Source organism: Sparus aurata, chromosome 3 (assembly GCF_900880675.1).
Source record: "Sparus aurata chromosome 3, fSpaAur1.1, whole genome shotgun sequence".
Lineage (NCBI taxonomy): Eukaryota > Metazoa > Chordata > Actinopteri > Spariformes > Sparidae > Sparus > Sparus aurata.
In genome coordinates, this window is record NC_044189.1 from 2,666,631 (window position 1) to 2,680,726 (window position 14,096).

General features: G+C 40.8%; 1 long non-coding RNA gene and 2 gene segments (V, D, J or C); 2 read left to right on the forward strand and 1 right to left on the reverse strand.

Moving 5' to 3' along the window:
• Positions 1-278: 278 nt before the first annotated feature.
• LOC115579523 (Ig kappa chain V region 3381-like) lies at positions 279-761 on the forward strand (the record flags this gene model as incomplete). The annotated part of the segment is given in 2 exon segments: positions 279-330; positions 436-761. Coding segments are annotated over 2 exon segments (378 nt in total), but the record flags the coding sequence as incomplete, so codon positions are not given.
• Positions 762-10,479: 9,718 nt separating this feature from the next.
• LOC115579517 (Ig kappa chain V-III region MOPC 63-like) overlaps positions 10,480-14,096 on the reverse strand; it is a 72,683-nt gene continuing 69,066 nt past the window's right edge. Inside the window, 2 exon segments of the V gene segment in view lie at positions 10,480-10,817; positions 12,250-12,291. Of these exon segments, the coding sequence occupies positions 10,480-10,817; positions 12,250-12,291 (380 nt within the window).
• LOC115579540 (uncharacterized) lies at positions 12,836-13,177 on the forward strand. The gene is made up of 2 exons (XR_003983671.1): positions 12,836-12,876; positions 12,984-13,177. It is a non-coding gene; the product is annotated as an uncharacterized LOC115579540 (long non-coding RNA).

Consider the following 14,096-nt stretch of genomic DNA (forward strand, 5'->3'; position numbering starts at 1 on the left):
AGGAGTTAGTAATTAAGATATTCCTGAACTCTTTGAATTTGAATTTGTTTCTCTGAATACCTCCCACATGTAAGTTTATTCTTGGATGTGTCAGACAGAACTCATGGGGAGGGTCCAGGTTGACAGAACTGAAGCATTTCCATAGAGAGCCACTTTGCATCAGCAGCACCATGCTCCAGTGCTCTGGGTGAGTTTATAGTCCTGAGAGTTGAACACTGGATGACTGACAGCTGTCCTTCATGACAACAGAAGACACAGAAATCCTCCTCATCAAAAACATGACTTTGATCTGCGTCCTCATCTGGACTCTCCTCTGCTGCTGCTTCACAGGTAAAGTCCAGAGAATCAAACTCCTCTCCTCTATCAACATCCGTCCCTCTGAAATGAAGCCACAAAACCATGACGCTGCTTTATGTTTTGCCTCTGTGTCCTCAGAGTCCAGAGGTCAGATCACAGTGACTCAGCCTGGAGCAGTGAGCTCTGCTCTGGGAGGCTCCGTCACCATCAGCTGTAGGACCAGTCAGGATGTTTATTATCATACTCAGCACCCATACCACCATTTAGCCTGGTACCAACAGAGAGATGGAGAAACTCCTAAACTCCTTATTTACAGGGCTAGCACTCGAGCATCAGGGATTCCAGGTCGTTTTACAGGCAGTGGATCAAACTCTGCCTTCACTCTGACCATCAGTGGAGTTCAGGCTGAAGATGCAGCAGTTTACTACTGTCAGAGTTTTCACTACATCAACAGTCAGTATGTGTTCACACAGTGAAAACTCGTCGTACAAAAACCTCCCTCAGTCAGACTGAACAGAAACTGAACTGACTGCTGCAGCTGGAAGCTACTGCAGAGACTGATACACTTCACTGAGGACACACACACACACACAAACACACACACACACGGTATTATCACTTACACTCATTGTCCACCAGCAGATAATTTCTCCACAAAATAAGAGGGCCAGGCATCCCAAAAAACAAAGGCACTCTTTCACCAAGCAGGCTCACTAACCAAGCAGGAATGAAATACGCCATGAATATTTGAACAGAAATGCCATAATCTGCTATGTGATGAAACATAGTAGAAAGCATGTCACCAAAACTTTCAAATGGTTAAATAATACTTGATGAAGGTTAGTAGTCATCCATGTCATGGTGAATCTAATTTCTGTATTTTAGGCAACTGGACCTGTTTCAGTTTGTTGAAGACGTTCCAACTCTTATTCAAGAGGTTTCTTAAGTTCTGACAAACTGGAACAAATGTAGCCCTGTCTAAATGTAAATAAGTTAATCAGTTAAATAAATAATTATAAAGTTCTTTCTATAAATAAGTTCAACCTATTGTAGGTCATATAACAAGAACTGTTATCTAAAATGCTATAAGTTCAGTTTAAAAAGTATTAAAACAATTTACAAGTTAATACAATATTTAAAATGTGTTTATAATATGTTTGGTTAAAAGTGCAGACGACTGGTGTTTTATCTGTCACTCATCCCTGTATAGCCTGTCGATTGGTCGTCTGCTCCATTGTCATGGGTTGTCATTCAGTCGGGAGAGCAAGGGGGTGGGACATAGAGGAAGTAGGTTAGATCAAGGTAGAGAGACGAGTAAGAAAGAGCAGCGGAGTAAAAAGTACGACACGAATAGTAAATGTAACACCGGAGTATTGTCCTTGTATCAAGATAAATGCAGAGTTTTCAGCGGTATATGGAAGTACATCGGTTTACAGAAGGTAAATGTTTATTTGTGTTGTGGTAATTACGAACTGTGTTACTGCTAAGGTTACAATGTGAATGTTAACCGCGATTAGCGGTTAGTTAGCATGCAACGGCTAGTTGCACAGGGTTAATTGTAGTAGCCTCAAGTTACTCATTTTGTTGACCTGTTTGTGTACTGCTGTTATGTGAATTCGGACTGAGTTTATAGAAGTGCATAGAGATTTTATTTATGATTGAAAGATGTAAATGTATGTTATCAGAGGACTGGACCAGGAAGCCCTCCGTGGACCTTTTTTCCCCCCCTCTGAGCGACAGCAGTCGGACAGCAGCACGTGTCGAGGTCACAGCAGTAGGAGTCACCGTCTCCATTCCCCTCTTCATTCTCTTTCCATCCTCGCCTGTAACGTTCTTCATAACCCCCATCTTCACACACATCACACACTAACTGGACAAGAACAGTGAGTACAAAAAACCCCAGCTGCACGTGCACAGTTTGTTTTATTTTGCTGGAGAGAGCAAACTGGTCAACCTTTTTAGACCCCAACGTACCCGAGCACCGATTCAGGCCTGCAACTTTCTATTTCTGAGACTGTCTGAATTTTATTATAAGTATATGTTTTTTTTGGATATTGAATTTGTGTTTATGGAGATGTGCGGTGAATTTGACTGAAGAGATTGTGATAATCGATATTTTTGTGTTCACCACTGAGCTATATTTGATACTCAAATTTGTGTTAATACACTGATTGTTATTCTAAAAAGTACTGTGTGTGAGTGGTAATTAGAGCAAATCACAGGGATTCATTGGTTAAGAATATTATTTGTTCAGTGTTGAAACATCTAGCTCGAATAGATTAAAGGACCAGCCCGTACAAAATCATTTAAATTAATATTATTTCTTAGTAGATTTTCTTATCTCAGTTTATAATCTACTAAGTGGAGGCACCAATCAATTATTGTTTCTTACCTTATTTTTGAGAGAAAGTACATTTTGAATGTTCAGTACATAGGTTAATACGGCACCACAAAACCTTAAAATTAAGAACCCAGAGCCCGCCCAGAGAGATACTTTTCACATAGTTTGTAAGTAAGGAGATATTCTAAATTACTGGGTAGGGTGCTACACAAAGTTGATGGGTTTTAAACTCTGTGTTGCAGTGTCCTTACAGAGTCATTAAGGACACATGTGGGCTCTGAGTTTCAGAGTCGTTTGGGCCACTTGTGGGTTGTTGACCCAACCAGCCTTCATGTGGGTTGTTAGGACTAGGTGCGCACAGGTGTGAACGATTGTTAAGATGTCCGGGGAGGGAGTCACAGCCAGTGTTGGGAAAGTTCACTTTCTACATGAACCAGTTCAAAGTTCAGTTCACAGAGTTTAAAATAAACTAGTTCAGTTCATAATTCAAAATTTTGAACTAAGTTCACAGTTCCAAAAATGAACCAGTTCATAGTTCTTTTTTTTTCCAATGTGTTGCTGTGAGCTATTATTTTTTAAAATTATTGCCACCGCCCATATAGAACCACAGACAGCAATTATTTTATCAGTTTCAACAGTGAAACTGCAGCTCTCCGACAATATGCTGCAAAACCAGGTTGTCCAGCTGCAGCTGGGAGATGAAGACAGTGGAGCCGCTACTGTACTTTGTTTATGTGATTTGGGTGGTAGAGGATCTGTTTTGGCTCGCTGTTGCTGTGTCTTTTGATTTTTTATTCACTCGCACAGACTTTGAAAGGCTGGCTGGGTGCTTTAGTTCAATGTGCTGTTTCAGGTTTGCTGTTGACATTCTTGATGTGCGGAGTTGCTTCTTGAAACTCGGCGGGTGAAGTTTACACAAAAAGGTCAGATTTTTCCCACCGGGACCATCACTGACCTTTTCATAAAATTGTTTTAAGTAATCATACGAAGATGCCATATTAATGGTGGAGGTAGAGTCTGAGGTAGTGCTGCTGCCTTCATTTGTTTTTGTCTCCATGCTTAGCATGTTGATGATGCATGCAGTGGTGTGACTCTGTGGTGGCTGGTGTTGCTAGATTGAGGGTTTTTCCACTACATATTAAGGCCAGTTTACTGTGTGTTTTAGCCAGTTTTCGCCTGGAAGGCTCGATGGAAATCTGTCTCTCTTGAACGAAGTTAAACTGTGAGAACGCGCCATTCACAAATGCCAGAAGGAACGAGTTCACAATAACGTTCATCAGGCAGAAATACAGTATGTTCAGTTCACCATCCATCCATCCATTGTCAACCACTTATCGGGAGTCGGGTCGCGGGGGCAGCAGCTTCAGCAGCGAGCCCCAGACTTCCCTTTCCCCAGCCACTTCGGCTAACTCTGACTGGGGAATCCCCAGGCACTCCCAGGCCAGAGAGGAGATGTAATCCTTCCACCTGGTCCTAGGTCTACCCCTAGGTCTCCTCCCAGTAGGACATGCCAGGAACACCTCCCTAGGAAGGCTCCCTGGTGGCATCCTCATCAGATGCCTGAATCACCTCAACTGGCTCCTTTGGCCAAAAAATATGAGTTCATGAACGATCGTTCACTGAGGGCGTTCAGGCGCAACACTGAGTACCACATCGTAGGTGGGTGATAAGTAATATCTTAGACCATCTCCAAAGTTCAAAGAAGGTTGTTCCAGTTTGACATGGATTCCTTTACTCCTCTTTCAAACCCTCTGTCTTCTCTGGACAAGACGTTCACATTGTTGTCCTCAAAGGAATGATTTTTCTCTTTCAGATGTAAGCAGACAACAGAGTCTTGACCTAAGGAGTTGGCTGTCATCTGTTTTGCCATTTATTCATGGAGAGGTTGTTTTTTCTCCCCAATGTTTAAATCTGCGCAGTCCTGGCTGCATTGAACAGCATGAACTACATTACTATGACAGCAAGTATTGATCGGTGTGAAATTATGGATTAATGTGACCATGAAGGGATTATGATGGAGACTGTGAACCTGATATTTGAGCAATAGTGCAAGAAATGGTTTAGCAACAGAAACAACATGATATGATGTGGACAGCTACATTTCAAACAAAGAGCACAGGGAATAAGATATTTTATTTGTCAACAAAGTTACTGATTAAGATGTTCCTGACCTCTTTGAATTTTGAATTTGTTTCTCTGAAGACCACCAATCTCTAGATTTATTCTTGGATGTATCAGACAAAACTCATGGGGAGGGTCCAGGTTGACAGAACTGAAGCATTTCCATAGAGAGCCACTTTGCATCAGCAGCACCATGCTCCAGTGCTCTGGGAGAGTTTATAGTCCTGAGAGTTGAACACTGGATGACTGACAGCTGTCCTTCATGACAACAGAAGACACAGAAATCCTCCTCATCAAAAACATGACTTTGATCTGCGTCCTCATCTGGACTCTCCTCTGCTGCTGCTTCACAGGTAAAGTCCAGAGAATCAAACTCCTCTCCTCTATCAACATCCGTCCCTCTGAAATGAAGCCCACAAAACCATGACGCTGCTTTATGTTTTTGTCTCTGTGTCCTCAGAGTCCAGAGATCAGATCACAGTGACTCAGCCTGGAGCAGTGAGCTCTGCTCTGGGAGGCTCCGTCACCATCAACTGTAGGACCAGTCTGAATGTTCATGTTTGGAGCAGCAACCACTTTTTATCCTGGTACCAACAGAGAGATGAAGCAGCTCCTAAACTTCTCATTTACTATGCTAATAGAAGAGCATCAGGGATTCCAGGTCGTTTTACAGGCAGTGGATCAAACTCTGCCTTCACTCTGACCATCAGTGGAGTTCAGACTGAAGATGCAGCAGTTTACTACTGTCAGAGTCTTCATCGCATCGTCACTGAGTATGTGTTCTCTTCAGAAACAAACTCGGTGTTCACACAGTGAAAAACCGTCGTACAAAAACCTCCCTCAGTCAGACTGAACAGAAACTGAACTGACTGCTGCAGCTGGAAGCTACTGCAGAGACTGATACACTTCACTGAGGACACACACACACACACACTTCATCGATCCTGGTCACATTATGATTCCACGTTCATATCTCATTTGCTAAATATTTGAGGCGGGCAAACCTGGGACAACTAATGACAAAAGTCTTAAACTATACAAGACTTTAGCACGTTTTGCAGATCCATCAGGACAAGTCTTCCTGACTCAGGAGCTCAGTCTGTTGCTCCAGGGCAGATTGTCTCATCAGATGAAAAGTCAGTTCAGGTGTTGGTTAACACTTGCAGTTGTATCTTCAGAAAGCTGAGAAGTTCCTAAACTCTTCATTTATGAAGCTCGATCCTGTCAGTCTGGAGTCTCAGATGGTTTCAGTGGGAGTCAGTCTGGGACCGACTTCACTCTGACCATCACTGGAGTTCAGACTGAAGATACAGGAGTTTACTACTGTCAGCAGGATTACAGCCGCTTGTTCACACGGTGATACAACTTCATACAAAAACCTTCCTCAGTTCAAAAGAAGCTGATCTGAATGAACAGCTGCACAGAAACAGAGACACTTCTGAGGTTTAAGACATGATGACAGAATCAGACTGACCTGTATGCCATTCTCCACCTCTCTTAAGCCTTCACAAAAGGCCGTCTTCACACCCTGATTGGCTGAGAGGAGAACGTCCTAAACTGCTTCCCCTCATTAATTAGCAGCCAGTCTCACAGTCTGTACACAGTGATCTGAATCCACTGCATCAGTCTAGAGGAGGTTTGAAATTCAGCCCAAATAAAACACACAGCAAGGCTTTCAACATCATTTTTAAAACATTACTGATCAAATCTGAACTACATACAATTTATATTTTAGTCAGAGATTTCAGTTTGAACAAAGCTCATCACACTACGTCTTTAATGGGCTTGTGTTCATAGAAAAGCACATCATTTGTGACGTATGTTAAAATGACCCTGCTGATAATGATACCATGATGATATCATATGCTCATAATATCTTTCAAATGCAATAAATTCTCTTCACACTTTATAGTTTATAGGATTCATTTTACTTTGTGGACACTTGTAAAAACATGTGAGTCTTCAACCAATGGCACACTTCATACATGAGACACATACAGTGTATCTGTCAGAAACCCAGCCCAACCCCAGCTCCTGTTTTATGTTTTTGTCTCTCGTCATCGTACAAAAACCTCCCTCAGTCAGAATGAACAGAATCTGAACTTACTTCTGTAGCTGACTGTGTGGGCTGCAGCTCCCCCTGCTGGCCAGTCTGAATCATAGTGTAAATACAAGTTGATTCAAAGTATTCTTTGAAAAAACTAATCATTGTAACAGTTTCTGGTCATGTGCTCGTGGATGATTTAGTTTGTACTGTTTTTCCAATGTGATAAATAAATTGAATCCGAATGATAAAAATATGGTTTTCTAGGCATCCTGCAGGAGACAACATGCCTTCACCTCAACAAAGATTTGAGGAGTAGCTCATAAGTACTGCCCATAGCAAATTAATATTGTGGTTAATGATTTAAAGTTGCTGATTTCTTAACAGTGAATAGTTAAAACCAAATAAACTGAAAAAGAAAAAAAGGCACACAGCTCCCGTTAGTGAGAGCAAATCTTTATCTCACCTCTGTGTCCACACTGGTTTATAGCTGCCCTGCAGAGTTTATCCTGCAGATCCAGTGTTTTCTTGTGTTGTTGAATCAAATCTCTGTGTCCTTGTAAGAAAGTACTGACAGGTGTGATTCTGAGGACAGACAGAATGGACAACGCCAGTATCTGAAACATGACGCATAATTAATACAGTCATTGAATGAAACACCACAAAGTGAGAGGTCTTTAGCTTGTACATGTGAAGCCTTTATTTAAGATTTTGTTTTCATTTCAGTTTTACAGTTTTGACCGATTCTGCAGCTGCTGAGGTTAAATATCCTCGTTAACTTGGATCATACTGTTTGTCCTTCTGTAATATTGTTTCCAGACAAGCTTCAGATTTAACAAAAGAAAATGTACAACCTTTTCAGTGGATTATTCTAAATTTTATTACAACTGTGCACACAAGATGTTGTGCCAGCGCAGCCCTGCCTTAAAGAATGTGATCATCTCAGTGCTGATGTCTGTTTCCTGGGACCAACACAGCAAACCAGATACATTGTTTTCAGCATAAGTTATATAGTGCTCTTTTAGATATAATGTAAAACTGATAGCATCACAAGGGTGACAGCATGTAATTTATCACTGAATAGTGATGTAAAATCATGATACAACATGAAGAAAAACATGTCTAGAGTCTTTAAGAACAGTATATCATTGTATGCTGATGACATTCTTCTATCGAATATTTTAGATTCCTGTCACTACATTTGAAAATTATTTAGTTAAATTCTCAACTTGTTTATATTTGCTTTATGATATTACTGCTGAAATCAGACACTGTCAGATGACACTGAACAAGCTAGAGGATAACTGTGTCAATGCATGAAGTAATCCCAGAGAGTTTTAATGTACATATCACCAGTGACAAGAAAATATCACCCTGATATGAGTTATAATCCTGAACATGTGAAAATATAGAATAAGGAATCCTTTGTTGGTATAAACACACATCCATGATGAAATATTTTATTCAAAGAAAAAATAAATTAATTGTCTTACAGCTTTTAAAGCACCTGATTGCTGCAACAATGAAAATTTCAATATCTGAAGTTGAATGATGTTAAGTTGGTGTAATGACAGAAACAGAGAGTGAGACAGAAAGCCACAGACTTGCAGATAGAAAGAGTAAAAACAGTAAAAGTAACCAGTAAAATAACTCGACCCGCTGCAGAGAGAGAGATTCATAAAGTTTATATGAGGTCAACTAAACTCCATCCTGTTGGCTGCAGCAGAGGAGCTTCTACTTCTGTTGGTCTTCCTCAGATTGGATGAAACTGATCTTGAATGTTTCACTTCCCTCTCTGAGCTCAGTAACCATGGCAACAGACAGGCATCACTGCTGAACCATGACGACAGACAGGTTTCAGTACTAAAGATAAAAGGTTAAAGATTGCATTTTGTTCCTCTGACGTATTTATGTTAAAAACCCAAATTCACAAAGAAATCAACAATGGCATGCTGCTGATCAATGATCTGATCAAGTGATTGGTCCATTGATAAACAGCATGATGAGAGTAATCCAAGTCCCTGTTGGAGTCAGTCAGAGCATTTCCATAGAGAGCCACTTTGCATCAGCAGCACCATGCTCCAGTGCTCTGGGAGAGTTTATAGTCCTGAGAGTTGAACACTGGATGACTGACAGCTGTCCTTCATGACAACAGAAGACACAGAAATCCTCCTCATCAAAAACATGACTTTGATCTGCGTCCTCATCTGGACTCTCCTCTGCTGCTGCTTCACAGGTAAAGTCCAGAGAATCAAACTCCTCTCCTCTATCAACATCCGTCCCTCTGAAATGAAGCCCACAAAACCATGACGCTGCTTTATGTTTTTGTCTCTGTGTCCTCAGAGTCCAGAGGTCAGATCACAGTGACTCAGCCTGGAGCAGTGAGCTCTGCTCTGGGAGGCTCCGTCACCATCAACTGTAGGACCAGTCAGGATGTTTATGGTGGGAGCTATTTAGCCTGGTACCAACAGAGAGATGGAGAAACTCCTAAACTTCTCATTTACTTGGCTAGCACTCAAGCATCAGGGATTCCAGGTCGTTTTACAGGCAGTGGATCAAACTCTGCCTTCACTCTGACCATCAGTGGAGTTCAGGCTGAAGATGCAGCAGTTTACTACTGTCAGAGTCTTCACTATCCCAACAGTCAGTGGGTGCTCACACAGTGAAAAACCGTCATACAAAAACCTCCCTCAGTCAGACTGAACAGAAACTGAACTGACTGCTGCAGCTGGAAGCTACTGCAGAGACTGATACACTTCACTGAGGACACACACACACACACACAGTGTCTCACCTTCCATTTATATCCAATTATAATGACATGCTCTTATTTGATTTGCCATATAACCAGCAGGAGCCAAACGAGGACAGTTAATAAAACACTTCTGACCTTTGACCTCAGCTTGATACTGTATCACATCAGATTACAACATTTTTTAAGTCAAGACAAAATGAAGACACAGAGCAGCATCAGAAACAATCCTGATCTGAAGGTTGGACCAAAGAAAACTGTCACTGTTAGGTAAATTAAATGATTTTCAGTGAAGAAAATTTAAATGTCAGATAGGATCCTGAAAAAGAACAAAAGACAAAATGATATCTCTATCTCAAACAATGTCAACTTCACATTAAAAAGTGAAATAATTGACTGAATGACATAAACAGTCATTTACATCCATAAAGACTCTGTGATGTTCATGATAGTTTCATGTCAGTCTGATGCACGTCCCTTCAAAGAAACACAACTTCACTTTCTCTTTGAATGACTTAAAAATAAACTTACAGTTTGAATAATTTTTGAAGAACCATCAACCAAAAATCATATTAAATTGGTGCTTAGAATGTACCGATTAATTAATATAGATCATACTAGAAAGACTATAGAAGAATATCCAGTCTTAAAACAATGAAAAAGTAATCAGGAAATAATGGATTGTTATTTTTGTGACTGTGTGCATTAATCTGTCAAATGTTCCTCATATATCATATATGTTGAAAAGAAGGTCAAAGACATGTCACATTTATAATAAAGGTAATGAAATCTTTATTGTTGTAAAATGTTGAAACAGAAGCAAGAACACATTAATGTTGAAACATGTTGAGAGAAAGAGAGAACAGAGAGAGAGCTGAGAGCAGTATGAGAGTAAAACCAGCAGCAGAGTCCCAGTGAGTCAGGTCAGGACTGGGAACACTGGTCTCTCCTCAGTGTCTCTGAGACTGGAGTCTGGGAGCCCTGGGTGGCCTCACAGGTCACAGAGCCCACCTTCCTCCACTGGTCTGCAGGGAGCCTCAGGGTGCTGCTCCAGCTGTAGCGGCCGTCCTTCTCCAGCACCCCGGGGCTCCTGCTCTGCTCCCAGCTGCTGCTGCTGCTGCTGCTGCTGCTGCCGTCCACCTTCCAGGACAGACTCCAGTCTGAGGGGAAGCCCTTGTTGGCCAGACACATGAGCGTGGCCTTCCCCTGCTGCAGCTCCTCACTGGAGGGGGGCAGCACCGTCAGGGTGGGACGGACATCACCTAGGAGACACCAATCAGCTTAGAGGACAGGGACCACACTGCTGTCAATCAACCAGCAGACACTGGGACACCTTCACTGTGTGAGAGTTGATTTAGTCCTTTAAGGAGTTTCTGTCAGATGGTTTTTCTGCTCCACCAGTCACTCACTCACACATTGTTTCACTTCCCTTTAAGAAGCCTCTCATGCATATCAGCACAGAGAGAATCATCAAACAGAATGAGCTGAAATATATCAAACTACACTGGAAATAAAACACATCAAACTTTCTCATCACAATCAGACAAAACCTGAACTATATGTGACTTTCAAATATTTAGTGGACACATACACAAATACAGAAAATGAACCGACTGCAATCAAATGTTGGACAAGAGGAGCGTTTTGAACACTGCTGTCATTGAGGTGAAGAATTACATCTCCTCTTACAAAACATTTGTAAAACAGGTTTACAGTTTTATCTTTTCTACACTTCAGGCTGTTTAAATGTCACTTTGACAGGAATGTGTAAAGAAATGTTTAGTAAAGCTGCTCTGAGTTAGCCTCCATGATAAAGGAGGAGAATTAAAACATGAAGAATAAAAGTGTTGGAATTAAAACAAGATATATTTATCTGCCTCAAACATCCAAAACCTGACATAAAAAATGACTTCACAGTATTTTACAAAGGATTTGTGCAGAAACTTACTTCCAACATCCAGTCTGGTTCCTCCACCGAACGTGTACCACAGTGATACAAACTCATTGAGCCGCCGTACAAAAACCTCTGACTGTAGAGAGACACGGCTCTCTGACTTTGACACACTGAACTAAACCTACAAGCCCTCAAGATGCTATTAAAGTAGGAAATAATGATTTATCTACTGTCTTAATATTTCATATTTATCGTAGTTAGTTTTTGAATTCAGATTTTTGAAGCAAACTTTGTCTCTTACTGACAAATATTTGTGCAGAAATTAAACAATAATATGAATAGCTGACCATTTTCCTTGAGATATGAAGAAAAAAAGGAAAAACTGTGGCTGAAATAATAAAAACATTGAAACATTTGACTTACTTCCAACATCCAGTCTGGTTCCTCCACCGAACGTGTACCACAGTGATACAAACTCATTGAGCCGCCGTACAAAAACCTCTGACTGTAGAGAGACACGGCTCTCTGACTTTGACACACTGAACTAAACCTACAAGCCCTCAACATGCAACTTTATCATTAAAGGAGGAAATAATTATATATGTACTGTATTAATATTCTATATTTATTGCAATTATTTTTTGAATTCATATATCTGAAGCAAACTTTGTCTCTTACTGCAAAATGCTTGTGCAAAAATTAAACATTAATGATAAAAATTGACTATTATTCATGTAATATGAAGAAAGAAAGAAATAACAGAACCTGAAATAACAGAAACATTGAAACATTTGACTTACTTCCAACATCCAGTCTGGTTCCTCCACCGAACGTGTACCACAGTGATACAAACTCATTGAGCTGCCGTACAAAAACCTCTGACTGTAGAGAGACACGGCTCTCTGACTTTGACACAAACAAACTCAACACAATTAGTCTCTCATTGTAAAATATTATCAGATGATATGAAAAGTGACGATAACACAGAGCCACAGATTTACAGAATGCATGTTTTTATTTGCTATATGTTCAATTTTAATTAAACTTAATTCACTCTTCATTTAATTCAAACAACACATACGACATTGTGAAACACATTTTTCAACAAGCATGATGCCCAAACTCAAATAAAATTGACAATGAAAATGTCCTGATCAATACTTGAAGTGATTGATCGATTGATAACCAGCATGATGAGAGTAATCCAAGTCCATGTTGGAGTCAGTCAGAGCATTTCCATAGAGAGCCACTTTGCATCAGCAGCACCATGCTCCAGTGCTCTGGGAGAGTTTATAGTCCTGAGAGTTGAACACTGGATGACTGACAGCTGTCCTTCATGACAACAGAAGACACAGAAATCCTCCTCATCAAAAACATGACTTTGATCTGCGTCCTCATCTGGACTCTCCTCTGCTGCTGCTTCACAGGTAAAGTCCAGAGAATCAAACTCCTCTCCTCTATCAACATCCGTCCCTCTGAAATGAAGCCCACAAAACCATGACGCTGCTTTATGTTTTTGTCTCTGTGTCCTCAGAGTCCAGAGGTCAGATCACAGTGACTCAGCCTGGAGCAGTGAGCTCTGCTCTGGGAGGCTCCGTCACCATCAACTGTAGGACCAGTCAGAATGTTTATAAATCTGACTCTGTAGAATGGTACCAACATAAACAAGGAGGATCTCCTAAACTTCTAATTTACTGGGCTAATAGAAGAGCATCAGGGATTCCAGGTCGTTTTACAGGCAGTGGATCAAACTCTGCCTTCACTCTGACCATCAGTGGAGTTCAGGCTGAAGATGCAGCAGTTTACTACTGTCTTGGTAGACTGTACATCAACAGTCATTATTCGTTCACACGGTGAAAAACCGTTGTACAAAAACCTCCCTCAGTCAGACTGAACAGAAACTGAACTGACTTCTGTAGCTGACTGTGTGGGCTGCAGCTCCCCCTGCTGGCCAGTCTGAATCAAGTGTAAATATAAGTGAATTCAAAGTATTCTTTGAAAAAACTAATAATTGAAACAGTTTCTGTTCATGTGCTCGTGGAAGATTAAGTTTGAACTGGTTTTCAAATGTGATAAATATGTTGAATTTGAATGATAAGGCATCCTGCGGGAGACAACATGCCTTCACCTCAACAAAGTTTTGAAGAGTAACTCATAATTTGTTGCCATAGCAAATTAATATCATGGTTAACGTTTTAAAGTTGCGAATTCTTCACATAGAATAGTTAAAAAACAATTAATTTATTTTGCAAAAAGGGAACAAAGCTCCTGGCAGTGAGAGCAAATCTTTATCTCACCTCTGTGTCCACACTGGTTTATAGCTGCCCTGCAGAGTTTATCCTGCAGATCCAGTGTTTTCTTGTGTTGTTGAAACAAATCTCTGTGTCCTTTTGAGAAAGTACTGACAGGTGTGATTCTGAGGACAGACAGAATGGACAACACCAGTATTTGAAACATGACACATAATTAATACAGTCATTGAATGAAACACCACAAAGTGAGAGGTCTTCAGCTTGTACATGTGAAGCCTTTATTTAAGATTTTGTTTTCATTTCAGTTTTACAGTCTTGACTGATTCTGCAGCTCAGTGCCGGCCCTGAGTAATTTGGTGCCCGAGGCAAGATTTTAGCCGACGCCCTCTCGCATC